This window comes from Hemitrygon akajei, chromosome 21 (assembly GCF_048418815.1).
Source record: "Hemitrygon akajei chromosome 21, sHemAka1.3, whole genome shotgun sequence".
Lineage (NCBI taxonomy): Eukaryota > Metazoa > Chordata > Chondrichthyes > Myliobatiformes > Dasyatidae > Hemitrygon > Hemitrygon akajei.
The window spans coordinates 46237608-46253421 of record NC_133144.1 but is presented as its reverse complement, the minus strand read 5'-3'; the positions used below and the strand labels follow the sequence as shown (position 1 = coordinate 46253421).

Sequence of the window (15814 nt, the reverse complement as noted above, 5' to 3'; positions counted from 1 at the left end):
CTGTTCCACATCAGAAATCTGAATTTCTCATTATTCAGCAAATTGTGACTAATATTAAATTAATGTTTCATAAATATATTTTACTTTATGTCACAGTCCAGCAATAATAACTTAGACCTCTTGTGTCCATCCCAAATCAATCCAAGGCATAGTCACGTAAAACATTGGTTATGAGCCAGATGCAACAAACTGAGATTCCATATGTTTTTAATGATATAATATAATTAAATAATGACTAATAGGCAGTTGTGATCTCAGTAAATTATTGCAAGTTGTTTTCTGCATATTTTTGAAATGGTAAGAGAAGCAGCAGAGTGAGTTTTTTATGTATGCTGGACAAAGGCATAGGATTGTTTAGCAAACTGCCACGTATACTTTTACAGAACTAAAAGTTGTTTTACACTAGCGTGCGTGTGGTTAAAACAATGGTACAGCCATCCTCATGCCTTATCAGTCATTTCTTTTGGAATGTTTTTCCTTGAACATTGATTTGTTGATTTCATAGTTGGTGATTTTGTAATTTGGGGCTTGATGCAGGGTACAAAACACATGAAAGGAAATTGAAAACATATAAGCTTGACAAATCAAATCGACTTAAGAAGAAGCAAAAGGAAAAGGAGAATTCCATGAAACGGTCGAAGACCTTTAACCATCGGCCATCAAAGTCACATAGCGATGATGATGAGGATGACAGTGTACCTGCAAGTTATCACACTGTGTCATTACAGGTTAGTCAGGATGTAAGTATAGCAGGCCTTTCCCATTCCTGTTCTTGCCTCATACTACCTGTTCTCAATAGAATGTTCTGTCACCTAGTTGAACTTGTAATCTGATTTTTACTTCTTTCCCTTAGTTTTTTAAAATTTCTGCTGCTTGCTTAAGTTGACCATGGGTAACCCAGTGAATTTAACTTACCTCCCTTCCCACCTTGGATCAAGATGTACTATATTGTGGTCTGACTTAAATTAGCAAGCACACTGTTTGGGAAATGTCACAGACAATGTTCATGCAAAAATACTGTTAACCTCTTTTACCCTTCTTAGATAACTTTTTCCGACTGTTATTTGAGACTTTTAAAGTCATAATTTTGTTTTTGATGATTTGATAATTATTTTTATTAAGCTTTTAATAATACAATTTAAGCACCGTAATTTCTAACCCCTGTGCTAAGTGAAGTATTTCCTCGTTTATTTGAATACCTCACCGTTGTACCATTCAATTTGTCTCCACTCAGCCTCCTTTGTTTCAAAATAAGCAACTCTAGCTTATCCAACATTTCCTGTTAGCAAAATATTTGTCTTTTCAGCATTCCTCTGCAGTACAATCATGTTTTTTAAAAATAATTCTGTCATAACCTTTCTGTTCTTTGTTTTGTTCCATGGTCAATGAAGGGAAGTATCTCATATGTGTTTAGCGTATTGACCTGTGCCACCATTTTAAGAATTTGTGGATGTATACTCCAAAATCTCTTTGTTTCCCCACATCACACAAATCCTATTTGTTTATGTGTTCCCTTAGCTTGCTGAACCTCCTCAAATGCATTATCTTGCATTTCCCTGGATTAAATTCCATTTGCCATTTTTCTTGCCAGCTGATCAGGCCATCTATTCCTTCCTGTAGTCTGTAACTTTTTCCTTGCTGACAATGGCTTAGAGATCGTAAGTTTTAATCTCATCTTGATTTTTTTTTTCTTGTCTCGGCCCCTAACTGATAATTTCTAGTTTCAATGATTTTGATTGATCTGAGTGATGTGAAATTAAATTTTAACTTTAGATCTTGTTATACAGAAATTCATACAGCATTAGGTCTTTGGTAATTGCGCTTGGTATATTTATCTTAAATGACTGCATAAGGTTAATAGACATTGCTATTTCTCTGGAACAGTGCACACAAAAAATTGCTCTCAGAAAATTCCCCTCAAATCCTGCACGTGGGTTTGCACAGTTCAACAGTGTGATGCTGGATAAATGTGTTGCAATGCTGCTTTCTAGTTCTTGCCCCAACTCCCCCTCAGAAGCATTACAATTCCCTCTTTAAAGCTGTATAATTTGTAAATATTGCACCCCAGAATAGTTGGGGTGAATGTGAAATGCATATGTTGTTTTAGTAAGTGAGTGGGACCTGTTGGGACCTGTCCGCAAGCAGGAGGTTGCGGAGTGGGTTGGAGACAGTTCCTTGTGGACTTTATGTGCTAGTTTTTGAAAACAACGGGGTCTATCGGAATTTGGTCTATGAAGCAGGAGATTGCTTGGGTTAACAGTAACTACAGTTAATTAGCAAGGGCCAATAAAAAGAACCTGTGTTTGAGCGGAGCGTCTGTTGTGTGAGTGGACTGCGTTAGAGTGGTCAGGTTTTGGTGAGAACAGGTGTAGTCTAGAACTTAAGTCTGAGAAATTAGAAGCATATCAAGTGCAGTCAAGATGGTAGTTCAGACAGTGGAATGCTCCTGTGAGACGTGGAATTTCAGGGTACCTAATGATGACTACGTCTGTAGGAAGTGCACCAACTTCAGCTCCTGACTGACAAGGTCATGGAACTGGAGCTGGATGCATTCAGGTCCGTCTGGGAGGCTGCAAACTTTATAGATGAGTATTTTACTGAGTTGATCAGACCCAGAGTGCAGGCTTCAGTAAATAGATGGGTGACCACCAAGAGAACTAAGGGGAGGAAGCAGTCAGTGGAGGGTTCCCCTGTGGACATTTACCTCAGCAATAAGTACACCCCTTTGGGTACTGCTGGAGGAAGGGGAATGACCTATCAGGTCACAGCAGCAGCAGCTAGGCAAGTGGCATTGTGGCCAGCTCTAGGGGTCAGGAGGGAAGGGTAAATTCAGGCAGAGTGGTAGTGATTCCATGTCTGTGAAAAAGAAGCCATGATGCTGTGTTACATTCCTGGTGCTAGGGTCAAGGCTGTCTCAAAGTGACTCCTGCAGATCCTCAAGAGGGAGGGTGAGCAGCTAGAAGTCGTGGTGCACATTGACACTAATGACATAGAAAAGCGGAAGAAATCCTGTGCAGTGAGTATAGAAAATTAAGAAAAAAGACTGAAGAACAGCATCTCCGAGGTAGGAATCTCCAAATTCCTCCTTGTGTCACGTTCTAGTTAGGGCAGCAATAGGATGATAGTACAGATGAATGAGTGACTGAGGAAGTGGCACGGGGGGAAGGGCTTCAGATTTCTGGATCATTAGGATCTCTTATGAGGAAGTTACGGTATAATCTGTACAAAGAGGACTGGTTACACCTGAACCTGAGGGGGACCAATATCCTTGCAAACAGATTTGCTGGAGCCGTTGGGGAGGATTTAAACTAAGTTGACAGGGGAATGGGAACCAGAGTGATGGGGCTGAGGATGGCACAGTTGGTATACAAGTCGATGCAGAGTGTAGTGAGCCTGTGAAGATGGACGGGCAGATGATAGGACAAAATTACAGTCATTAGGATTAGGATAAGGTGAAATGTAACATGAGAGCAAAATTGAAAAGGATGAATACAGGACCGAAGGTGTTGTACTTGATTGCACTCAGTATATGAAATAAAGTAGATGAATTTGTAGCGCAGTTAGAGATTGGCTGGTATGACGTTGTGGGCATCACTGTGTTGTGACTAATAGAAGATCATAGTTGATAGCTTAACATCCAAGGATGCATCTTGCACTGAAAGGACAGGCAGGTAGGTAGAGGGGGTGTGGTAGCTCTGTTGGTTTAAAAAAAATGAAATCAACTCCTTCTAAAGAGGTGACATAGGATCAAAAGATATAGAATTATTGTGGGTAGAGTTAAACTGTAAGGATAAAGAGATTCTGATAGGATTTAAATACAGGCACCTAAACAGTAGCCAGGATGTGGGATATAAGTTTAAATGGGAAATAGAAAAGGCATATAATAAGGGCAATGATCCAATAGTCATGGGGATTTCAATATGCAGGTAGATTGGGAAAATCAGGTTGATGCTGAATCCCAAGAGAGAGAACTTGTAGAATGCCTGTGAGATGGGTTTTTTAAAGAGCAGCTTGTGGTTCAGCCCAGCTGGGTATCAGATATTCTGGATTAGGTGTTGTGTAATGTACCAGATTTGATTAGGGAGCTTAAGGTAAAGGGACCCTTGGGAGGTAGTGAACATAATATGTCAAATTTCACTCTGCAGGTTGAGAGGGAGAAGATAAAGTCATATGTATTAGTATTATAGTGGAATAAAGGGAATAACTGAGGCATGAGAGAGGAGGTGGCCAGACTTGATTGAAAAGGAATACTAGCAGGGATGACAGCAGAACAGCAATGGCAGGAGATTCTGGGGGTAACTCAAGCATAGATACATCCCAAAGATGAAGATGTGTTCTAAAGGGAGGGTGAGATGACTGTGGCTGACAAGGGAAATCAAAGAAAGCATAAAAGCAAATGGGGGACATAGAATATATCAAAAATTAGTGAGCAGTTAGAAGATTGGGAAGCTTTTAAAAACCAACAGAAAACAACCAAAAAAAACACAAGAGAAAAGATAAATTATGGAAACTAGCCAATAATATCAACAATGACATTAGAAGTTTTTTTCAGTTACATAAAGAGCAAAAGAGTGGAAATTGGACTGCTGGAAAATGACACTGGAGAAGTAGTAATGGGGGGGGGGGGGGAACAAAGAAATGGCAGATAAACTTAAGTATTTTGTGTCAGTCTTCACTGTGGATGACGCTAAGAGTATGCCAGATATGCGAGGGTCTTGGGGCAGAAGTGATTATAGTTACTATTCCTAAGAAGTTGCTTGGGTAAGCTGAAAGATTTGAAGGTAAGTCACCTTCACCAGATGGGCTACATCCCAGTGTTCTGAAGGAGGTGGCTAAAGAGATTGTGGAGGCATTGGTAATGATTTTTTCCGGAGGACTGGAAGATTGCAAATGTCACTCCACTCTTCAAGAACGGAGGGAATTAGAAAGAAAATTATATGCCAGATAGTCTGACCTCAGTGGCTGGAAAGATGTTAGAGACCATTATCAAAGATGAGGTTCTGGGGAACTTGGAGGCAGATGAACAAATAGGCCAAAGTCAGCACGGTTTCTTTAAGGGAAAATCTTGCTTGCTGAATTGTTGGAATTCTTTGAGAAAATAACAGGTAGGCTAGACAAAGGAGAGTCAGTGGATGCTATTTACTTGGACTTTCAGAGGGCCTTTTTTGATGATGGAATTGATAGCTTTGGGGCCAGGTTTGCAGACAATACAAAGATAGGTTGAGGGGCAGTTAGTATTGAGGAAGCAGGGAGTCCACAGAAGGACTCGGACATATTGGGAGAATGAGTAAAGAAGTGGCAGATTCAGTACAGTGTTGGGAAGTGTATGGTCATGCACTTGGTTGAAGGAAAAAAAGGGTAGACTATTTTCTAAAAGGGGGGAAAACACTCAAAAATCAGAGATGCAAAGGAACTTGGGAGTCCTTGTGCATGATTCCCTGAATGTTAACTTGCAGGTTCATTTGGTGGTAAGGAAGGCAAATGCAACGTTAGCATTCATTTTGAGAGGACTACAATATAAAAGCAAGGATTTGATGCTGAAGCTTTATAAGGCATTGGTTAGACCACTCTTGGAGTATTGTGATCAGTTTTGGGCATTTGCCTAAGAAAAGAAATATTATGCTAGAGAGGATCCAGAAGAGGTTCACAAGAGTGATTCCAGGATTAAAAGGGAGCACTTGATGACACTGAGTCTGTACTCACTGGAGTTTAGATTTCAATGAAATTGCCCCTCAGTCTTCTGTTGAATATTGAAATGCCTAGTCCGAGTGGATGTACAGAGGATATTTCCTATAGTGGCTGAGTCTAGGACCAGAGGGTGCAGCTCTCAGAATAGAGGGATGTCCATTTAGAACATAGGAATTTCTTTAGGGGTGAATCTCTGGAATTCCTTGCCACAGACAGTGGTGGAGGCCAACCCATCGAATATATTTAAAGCATAGGTTGATGGATTTTTGGTTAGTCAGGGCATCAAAGGTTACAGGGAAAAAGCAGAAGAATGGGGTTGAGGGGGATAATAAATCAGCTGTGACGGAATGGTGCATCAGACTTGATGGGCCCAGGGGCTTAATTCTAGTCCTGTGTCTTATGGTCTTGCCCAGTTTTTAACAATGGAACTGCAGGTGGTCACTCAGTGACAAATGTATTGATGATTTTGTCTCCCACACTATCACCGCCCTGATTAACTCTGGGTATCGCCCATCCACTGCCATCAACCCCATCATTCCCTTACCCGCACTTACCCTGCACTCCCCAAGAACCACATATCTGCCTGTCCAGGTGAACCCATTGTTTCTGCTTGTTCCTGCCCCACCAAACTTGTATCTACATACCTCGACTCTGTTTTATCCCCCCTGGTTCATTTCCATCCTACATCCATGACACTTCACATGCTCTTGATCTTTTCAATGATTTCATGTTCCCTGGCCTTGATCGTCTCATTTTGACTGTGGATGTCCAGTCCTTATGTACCTCTATCCCCCATTAAGAAGGCCTCAAAGGTCTCCACTTCTTTCGGGACACCAGATCCAACCAGTATCCCTCCAACACCAGTCTCCTCGATTTGGTGGAACTGATCCTTACTCTCGATGATTTCTCTTTCAACTCCTCCCACTTTCTTTGAATAAAAGTTTTTTTTCCCCCATAAGCACTTGCATGGGTCCTAGCAATTCCTGCCTTTTTATTGGCTACATGGAACAGTCTATGTTCCAAGCCTATACAGATATCACTCCCCAACTTTTCCTACACTGCATTAACAACTGCATTGGTGCTGCTTCCTGCACCCATGCTTAGCTGGTCGACCTCATCAACTTTGCCTCGAGCTTCCACCATGCCCTCAAATTTACTTGGTCGATTTTGGACACCTCCCTCCCCTCTCTTGATCTCTATCTCTGGAGACAGCTTATCTACTGATATCATTTATAAACCCACTAACTCTCACAGCTACCTGGATTATATCTCTTCCCACCTTGTTACTTGTAAAAATGCCACTGCCTTCTCTCAATTCCTGTCTCCGCCTCATCTGCTCCCAGGATGAGGCTTTTCATTCCAGACCTAAGGAGGTGCACCTTTCTTTGGAGGACTTTCCTTCCTCCACCATCAATGCAGCCCTCACATGCATCTCTTCCATTTTATACACATTTGCCCTCACCCCATTCACCTGCCAAACCACCAGGCGCAGGGTTCCTCCTGTCCTTGCCTACCACTCCACCAGCACATAATCCTCCATAACTTACGCCTTCTCTAACAGGATCCCACCACCAGGCACATCCCCTCCCCCTCCCCCCCCCACTTTCCGCTTTCCACAGGGATCGCTCTCTATGCAACTCCCTTCTCCATTCCCCACTGATCTCCCTGCTTGGTACTTATTTTTGAAAGTGGAACAAGTGCCACACTTGCCCCTACACCTCCTCCCTCACTACCATTCAGGGCCCCAAACAGTCCTTCCAGGTGAGATGACACTTCAGATGTGAGCCCTTTGAAGTCATCTACTGTACCTGGTGCTCCCGGTGTGGCCTCCTGTATATTGGTGGAACCTAATGTAGATTAGGAGATCTTCACCTAGCACCTGTGCTCCAGAAAAAGGGTAATCTTCCCGTGACCACGCATTTTAATTCTACTTCCCATTCCCAATTGGACATGTCAGTGTATGGCCTCCTCTACTACTGCGATGAGGCCACACTCAGATTGGAGGAGCAACACCTTGTATTCTGTCTGGGTAGCCTCCAAGCTGATGCATGAACTTTGATTTCTCAGAATTGTAATGTAATTGCCTCACCCCTTTCCTTCACCATTCCCCATTCCCAATTTTCTCGTTCATCCTATCTCCTTATCTGTCCATCACTTCCCTCTGGTGCTCCTCACCCTTCTCTTTCTTCCATGGTTTTCTGTCCTCTCCTATTAAATTCCCCCTTCTCCAGGCTATGGATCAGTTGAAGGTTTCAAAAGGGGTGTTTGTTAGATAAGACCACACACAATTTTTTGCTGGAGGGATTCAGCAGGTCAGGCAGCATCTATGGAAATGAATAGATAGTTGATGTTTCTGGCCCGAGAGCTTTCTTCAGGACTGAGATGGAAGGGGGAAGATGCCAGAATAAAAAGGTGTTGGGGGGAGGGAAAGGAGACTAGCTGGAAGTGATAGTTGAAGCCAGGTGGGTGGAAAAGATAAGTGCTGGAAAAGAAGGAATGTGATAGAAGAGCAAGATGGATCACAGGAGAAAGTAAATAATATTAAGGTGAGAAGAGGTAAAAGGTCAGAGTGGGGGTTGGGAGCAAGGTGGAAACTTGTTTACCGGAAGGAGAAATTGATATTGATGCCATCAATTTGGAGGGTACCCAGATGGAATATAATGTGTTGCTCCTTGACCCTGAGGATGCCCTCAGCTTGGCACACAAGAGGAGGTCATGGACCAATATATTGGAATGGAAATCAAAATTAAGATGTTTCATCATCAGGAAGGACAGCTCGTGGTGGATGGTGCAGAGGTGCTCTTTGAAGCGGTTCCTCCAATTTATGACTGCTCTTAATGTAGAAGAGGCTGCATCGGGAGTACTGGAGACAATTTGTTGGACAAGGGTGTTAATGATAATGGAACCAATGGAATCAAAAACAAACCTTGAGTTAATTAAATCATGGATCAGGCTTAAGGGGATGAATGGCTTTCTGCACCTGTTTTGTATATAAAAAAAATCTTTGTTGCTATCTGGTTTGCTTACAGGATATCTTGTTAACATGCTTGTGTTTCTTGATTCAGCTTCTGGATTTGATGCACACACTCCACACACGAGCTGCCAACATTTATAGCTCATGGGCTGAAGAACAGCGCCATCTGGAGTCGGCTGGGAAAAAAATTGATGCTGATGCCAGAACTTTGTGGTCAAACTGCTGGTGTCCACTGCTGCAAGGTGAGCAAGTGCTACAACCTTCCGGAGGAATGATTCATTAGTCGAGTGTATTTTGCTAACAATGATCTCTTGGAGCTTCTGCTATCAACCTGGTGAGAGGAAATTGGCAATTGTTTGTATTTTTTCCCCATTTCTGTTGTTACAATGTACAGTATTAAAATTTTGAAATGAAAACTAATGATCTGTATGTTGGGCAGTACATGTTGTTTAAAATGAAAGCATCATAGTATTGTTTAAAATTACAGTGAACCATGACAGTTTACTAACTTAGATTATAGGAATAACGTGCTCTCACCTTGATGTGCTTACTGCTGGGTTCTTATATACTCTCACAGGAGATACCCATAGTTTAAACTGGATAACTTGGATTATACTGCATTCTACAATGAATTAAAACTCTGCAGGAGTTTCAGAAGGGCCTCATATCCATCTCCGTATCTTGTCTCCTTAGGCATTGCGTGGCTTTGTTGTGATGCCAGGCGACAAGTCAGAATGCAAGCACTTACCTACCTACAGAGAGCACTCTTAGTGCATGATCTGCAAACACTGGATGCTTTAGAATGGGAATCCTGCTTTAACAAGGTACAGAGCAACCTCACCTCTGTCAAATTGAAAAAAAATGTTCGAAACAGATTAAACAGAAGCAGTACGGTTGCTAAGTCATGTCCTGTAACTTGTTTGTGAAGGTACTGTTTCCATTACTGACCAAACTTTTGGAGAACATCAGCCCAGCTGACATTGGAGGAATGGAGGAGACCAGAATGAGAGCTTCAACCTTGCTCTGCAAAGTAAGTTCTTTATCCTCTTGTTGATGAAAGGTGTTCATTCAGACTCCAGGGCTCTGATGAGTACTGTACATTCGGGTTGTGTATTTGCAGAATCAGGATCAGGATTATTATCACTGACGTAGAGTATGTCATGAAATTTGTAGTATAGTGCAATACATTAAAAAGTTGCTATATATTACATGAAGAAATATATTAAAATAAATGGTGCATAAAGAGAGCAAATAGTTGAGGTAGTGTTCATGGGTTCATGAATCATTCAGACATCTGATGGAGTAGAGGAGGAAGCTGTTCCTAAAACATTGAGTGTACGTTTTCACTCTCCTGTACCCCCTTCCTCGTGGCAATAACAAAAATGAGGCATGTCATTATGGATGGTGGATGTTCTTCAAGATGGATGCCGCCACCTTGAAGCCTGGCATTTTCAGTGAATTGATGGTCAAGTTTTGAACTGTAATCAAATTGTTTAGTATGTAATCAAATTAACCCATTGTTTTACCACCATGTTGCTACATACATTCAGAGCCAGACACCAAAGTTTAGTTTAATTTCATTTTTTATTTGCATTTAATTTAAAGTGTGTGATTGTGTTGAGCAATCTGCTGTTTCATGCTGTGGTCTCCTGGCAGTTCCGTGGTGTCCGCTGAGTCCTAAACCAAGATCATGTGCTCGGGTTGACTTTATGGTGCCTTTCCTGCCATGCATGGTGGAATATTCCATTTTTTAAATAATGGGGATACTGTATGTAAATGTGTATATGTTGTTTGTATACTGTAGATGCTTCTGTTTATATTGTAATATGGTTCTAATTAAATTGTGGGGTGCTTAGTATTCTAATTCATGTGTAATTTTAAGTTAACTTTGTTAGTAATTTGAAATGGTATGTTCTAGTGCTGAATAAACATAGTTCATTGACCTCAGTATGGGAGAGATATAGGGGCGTCCAGGAGTTTACATTAGACAAGAATAAGTATGGAACTATTATTGTGTTTTCTAGTAAATGTTTTGTAAATATTGGCATTTTTTCCCACAATTTTCACTAAATTTTGTAAATTTGATTTTTGACACACCTAATTAAAAACCCTTGCACTAAAGTGCTAAAGGACTGCAGCCATTTTTTTCCTTCTATATTTGCTCTGTGATGTAGCTTCCGGTATGTATTTGTTTATATCCACAATGTTCGTACAGCACTCAGTGGCCAAATGCTATCATGTTGGAGAGCCACCAGTGCTTTGGGTTTTATTTTAGATAATCATTTGTTATCTGTGTAATGAATATGATTTTTAAACTGAAAGCCGAGCAGATAAAACAAAATGGGTTTAATTTTGTCATGCTAAGAATTAAGTAGAAAGGCAACCCCATTGTTATTAGGGTTAACCTTCGTAGAAATCTACTTTCCAGCAATTTTATTTTTTCTTTTACCAAATAGCATAGTTGCTGAAAACCAAATAACCTAAAATATTTGAGTGATTTTGGTTCAAAAATGATCTTAATCTGGTGGGTGTTGATGCCTAACCCCACCCACATCTCCAATCAGAGTATGTTTTGCGTTAACTAAAGGGTCAACTGAATGTGATTCATATCAAAATTATGTGCTGTGTAATTGAATGAAAATTAAGATATAATTATTTTGCTCACTGGAAGAAGTCTATGTCAGATTAATAATGGTGTAAGGGATTAATTTGTGTCATGGATGATGAGACTGAATTGACATTAATTGGAAAGAAGGCTGGAATTCTCAAAGGATTAAAACACAGGGTGGCATTAAATGGACCAGATCAGTCATTTTTCTCAGATCCATTTACTAATACAGTTATAATTTTTTTATTATATTGATAGCATAATTTTTTTCTTTTTCTGCCCACTTAAGGTTTTCCTACAGCACTTGTCTCCGTTGTTATCTCTACCAACATTTGCTGCTCTATGGTTAACAATCCTGGACTTCATGGACAAATACATGCATGCTGGATCCAGTGACTTGCTGGTAGGAAAATCAATCTTGCATCAGAATTTCTACAAAATTTCCTCAAAACATTTCATTTAAAACAAAATTCTCTTTAAGTTATTATCAAATTCCTTTTTGATTTCAAAGATAATTTGAGAATTTTTTTTTAGCACTTTGTGAATGATTATTTTCTTGGGTCCTCTCTCTTGCCCTGTTGCAGTCTCTTCCAATCCACAATACTGAGATCTACACACTGCTTCTGTTCTATTTCATACTTATCATTTTCATTGGTGATCCAGCCTTAAAATGAGGAATCCCCTCCTGCCAACCTCTCTCCTGTTCAACCTCTTTAAAACCAAGCAATTTGACTTCCTGTCTCTTGTGGGTTGCTTGCTTGTGCCTTAGTGAAATAGTTGGAGTGTTTCCTACAGTAGAGGTACCACATGATTCAAATTATAATGTAATTTAAGTCTCATATGATTTAAAATTTGCATTATGAAAAAAGTTCCTTTTTAACTCTTCTACATTTCTTGTCTGTATACCCGCTTTTGATGTTAATGGACTGGATTCTTAATTGACTCAAGAATTTACAGATTATTTTAAAAATAACTTAAAGTTATTGAAAATGTTACTTGTTTAGTTCCATGGTTAACTGACAAATTGGTAGTTGGTTTGGTGACATAGAATGAGTTGGGATTGTGGAGATGTCCAGAGATTGGAGCCATTGTGAAGGAAGTCTTTATTCAGTCAGTCTTAGTACAAGATTTGTGGTGGGAAAGTTCCCTTGAGAATTAAAATGCTGTGAGTTTTATCTCTTTTACATACAATGATAAAATGTGACAGCCATCAGATGTGGTCTTAGCAATTTTTTGTAAGTCACAAGGCAGCTAACTGGAACTTACCATGGCCTGCTGCACAATTTGGAGACAAGTCTTGCTTTCATTAATGTGTAGCATGGCCCTAATGACTTGTGCACTCATGTCTTATCTGATTCCTATCTAATACATTTATCAATGCATGTTTCCCTGATTCTGATAACAAGTTAGTGCTGTTGTCTCACAGCTTCAGGCAGATTTTAGGTGTGACCTATGTGGGATTTGCACGTTCTCTCTGTGACCATGTTGAGTTTCTTATAGATGCCATGGTTTCCTCCCACATTCCAAAGTCTGGATGGTAGATTAACAGGCCAAGTTAATTACCCTTGGTAGTTAATGGAAAACAAAGGGAAATTAATTTTTGTGTGTGTGTGAGTGATTCTACAGGGAAATAAAGAGAGGGATATTGGAATCAAAGGGATGAAAGGCCTCTTTCTGTGTTGTTTTAAATGTAAGATCAGTTTATAATGGCTTGGGAGTTTTGATGGTCCTCTAAAGTGGTTGATTAGAATCCAATTAATAACCCTTTATGAGCTGTCTAGCTATGGTCCATTATGTTCCCAGGACATTTCAAAGTTGAATGTAAATTTATTATCGAAGTACATATATATCACCATATACAAACCAGAGATTCATTTTCTTGTGGGCATACTCAATGAATCTAATAACTATAATAAAATCAGTGAAAGACTGCACCCAGGGCAGACTACCAGTATGCAAATAACAACAAACTGTGCAAATACGAAAAGAGAAAAGGGAAATAATAATAATAAATAAGCATTAAATATGGAGAACACAAGATGAAGAGTCCTTGAAAGTGAGTCCATAGGTTGTGGGAACAGTTCAGTGATGGGGCAAGTGAAGTTATCCCTTCTAGTTCAGGAGCCTGATAGTTGAGGGAGTAATAAAAATTCTTGAAACCTGGTGGTGTGAGTCCTGAGGCTCTTGTACCACCTTTCTGATGGTAGCAGTGAGAAGAAAGCATGACCACCTGGGTGATGGGGGACCCTGATGATGGATCCTGCATTTTTGTGACAGTGCTCCATGTAGATTTGCTTAATAGTGGGGAGGGCTTTATCCATGATGGACTGGATTGTATCCACAATTTTTTTGCAGTATTTTCTGTTCAAGGGTATTGGTGTTTCCATAACATGCCGTGATGCAACCAGTCAATATACTTTCCACCACACCTACATAAAAATTAGTCTAAGTTATAGACATGATGCTAAATCTTTACAAACTCCTAAGGAAGTAGAGGAACTGACGTGCTTTCTTCTCAATTGCACTTGCGTGCTGGGCCCAGGACAGGTACTCTGAAATGATAACATCTAGAAATTTAAAGTTGCTGACCCTCTCCACCTTTGATCCCCAATGAAAACTGGCTCATGAACCCCCCGGTTTCCTCCTCCTGAAGTCAATAATGAGTTTCTTAGTTGTGCTGACATTGAGCAAAAGGTTATTGTGACATCTCTCATCCAGATTTTCAATCTCCTTTCTATATGTTGTTTCATCACCACCTTTGACTTGACCTAGAACAATGGTCAGCAAACTTAAATATGGCATTGGAGCTGTGTTTAGCCACTTAAGTGTAAAGCGAGTAGAACAAGGGCTAAGCACACAACCTTGTTGTGCACCTATGCTGATGGACATTGTGGAAATGTTGCCAATTTGAATTGACTATGGTCTGCGAGTACGAAAATTGAGGATCCAGTTGCACAACGAGGTATTGAGAACAAGGTCTTGAAGCTTATTATTTTGAGGGGATGATAGTATTGAATGCTGAGCTGTAGTTGATAAAGAGTGTCCTGATGTTTGCATCTTCACTGTCCGGATGTTCTTGGGGTGAATGAAAATCCAATGAAATAGAATCTGCTCTGGACCTGTTGTGCCAGTAGGCAAATTGAAGTGGACCAATGTTGCTTCTCAGGCTGGAGTTGATATGTTTCTTCACCAACCTGTCACGATGCTTCATCACTGTGGATGTCAGTGCTATGAGACAACAGTCATTGAAGCAGGTTATCAAGTACTTCTGAGGCACTAGTATAATTGAAGCCTGCTTAAGGCAAATAGTTACCTCAGACTGCCGAAGCAAGAGGTTGAAGATCTCAGTGAACACTCCAGCCAGTTGATCAGAACAGATTTTTAGTATTCAGCCAGGTTCACCCACCCCAGAAATCCTCATAGTCAAGTGACATCTGCTTTGATGAATGTTTTTAATTGCCTTTCTCTTTCTTTTACTTTGAAGTTTTTGAAAACAGAGTTTGGCTACTTTCCTACAATTAATTCCCTGTGTATTTCTTGGATGATGAATTATTGACTCATCTTTCTCTCCTACCCAACAAACTCTCTTCACCCACACAGACATTAAGTATTTTCATATCATAAGCTGAGGGTATCTACTATGTTGGTCTGTCTTCCTGCTTTCTATTCATAATTTACCAGCACATGATATACTGTATATGAGAACAACTGATCATTCTCTGTATAAATATCCTGGTTAGTTTCCAGGAACGCTTGTACCAAGTGGTTGCAGTATGTGCAAGCATCTGGCAGCTGTTATTCTAATAAGAGAACTGCCTTTGTGTACGTGGTGATTTCACTGATGATTACTGCTTATAAGTATCAATAAAAAAAACTTCCATGATATAATTAGAAATTCATTGGAAGTGTTTAAAGATCGATTCCAGTCTAGACCCTTTATTGACCATATGGCCTCTGCCTGCTCTCTCTCTGCTCCCTAACAGCCATTGAGAAAAGTATGGACAGATTACAGATCTCAGTTACATCATGCTCTCCACCCTCAATTTCTAATTTAATTGGTTGGCCTGGCACAGTTAGAGTGACAAGAGTACATTGTTAATCTGTCCATTTTAATCCCTGTGGTGTGGATCACTAGTACATGTGTTGCCTTGCATCTCTCACAGATTCATGCTCATATAACTATTTTCATCATGATACTGCAAAGAATTAATTCCCAACAAGTCTATATAGTTGGTAGTTTTACAGAAGCAGATTACAAAGTTACAGATGCTCCCTGAAGCTGATACCAATTATTTACCGTGCCTTTTCGGAAAAGGAAAACATAATCAATGTTCAACCAGTAAATGACTTCACATTTTTAAAAATAAAATCCAAGTTTTATATCTTTGTTTCCATGCCAGCTGTTATTGGGAATATTACATATTTCATCTGGGTATTCAGATATAGGATTTATCTGTCAATGACATGACAACATTGCAAACCTTTTTCCCCTGAAACTATGGACTTGTAAAATGAAACATATAGTAGAATCAGTTTGGCATTTG

General features: G+C 40.1%; 1 protein-coding gene across 6 annotated transcripts in view; it reads left to right on the top strand.

The window, feature by feature from the left end:
• The window catches only part of gbf1 (golgi brefeldin A resistant guanine nucleotide exchange factor 1), a 266769-nt gene that overhangs the window by 239059 nt on the left and 11896 nt on the right, over window positions 1-15814 (top strand). For 5 of the 6 annotated variants that reach the window (XM_073025342.1, XM_073025339.1, XM_073025341.1 and 2 more), the window contains 5 exons: window positions 538-740; window positions 8754-8904; window positions 9356-9486; window positions 9591-9692; window positions 11560-11673. In XM_073025342.1, the coding sequence (XP_072881443.1) occupies window positions 538-740; window positions 8754-8904; window positions 9356-9486; window positions 9591-9692; window positions 11560-11673 (701 nt within the window). The remainder of the gene's footprint in view (window positions 1-537; window positions 741-8753; window positions 8905-9355; window positions 9487-9590; window positions 9693-11559; window positions 11674-15814) is intronic. The other variant, XM_073025340.1, reaches the window with a different exon arrangement.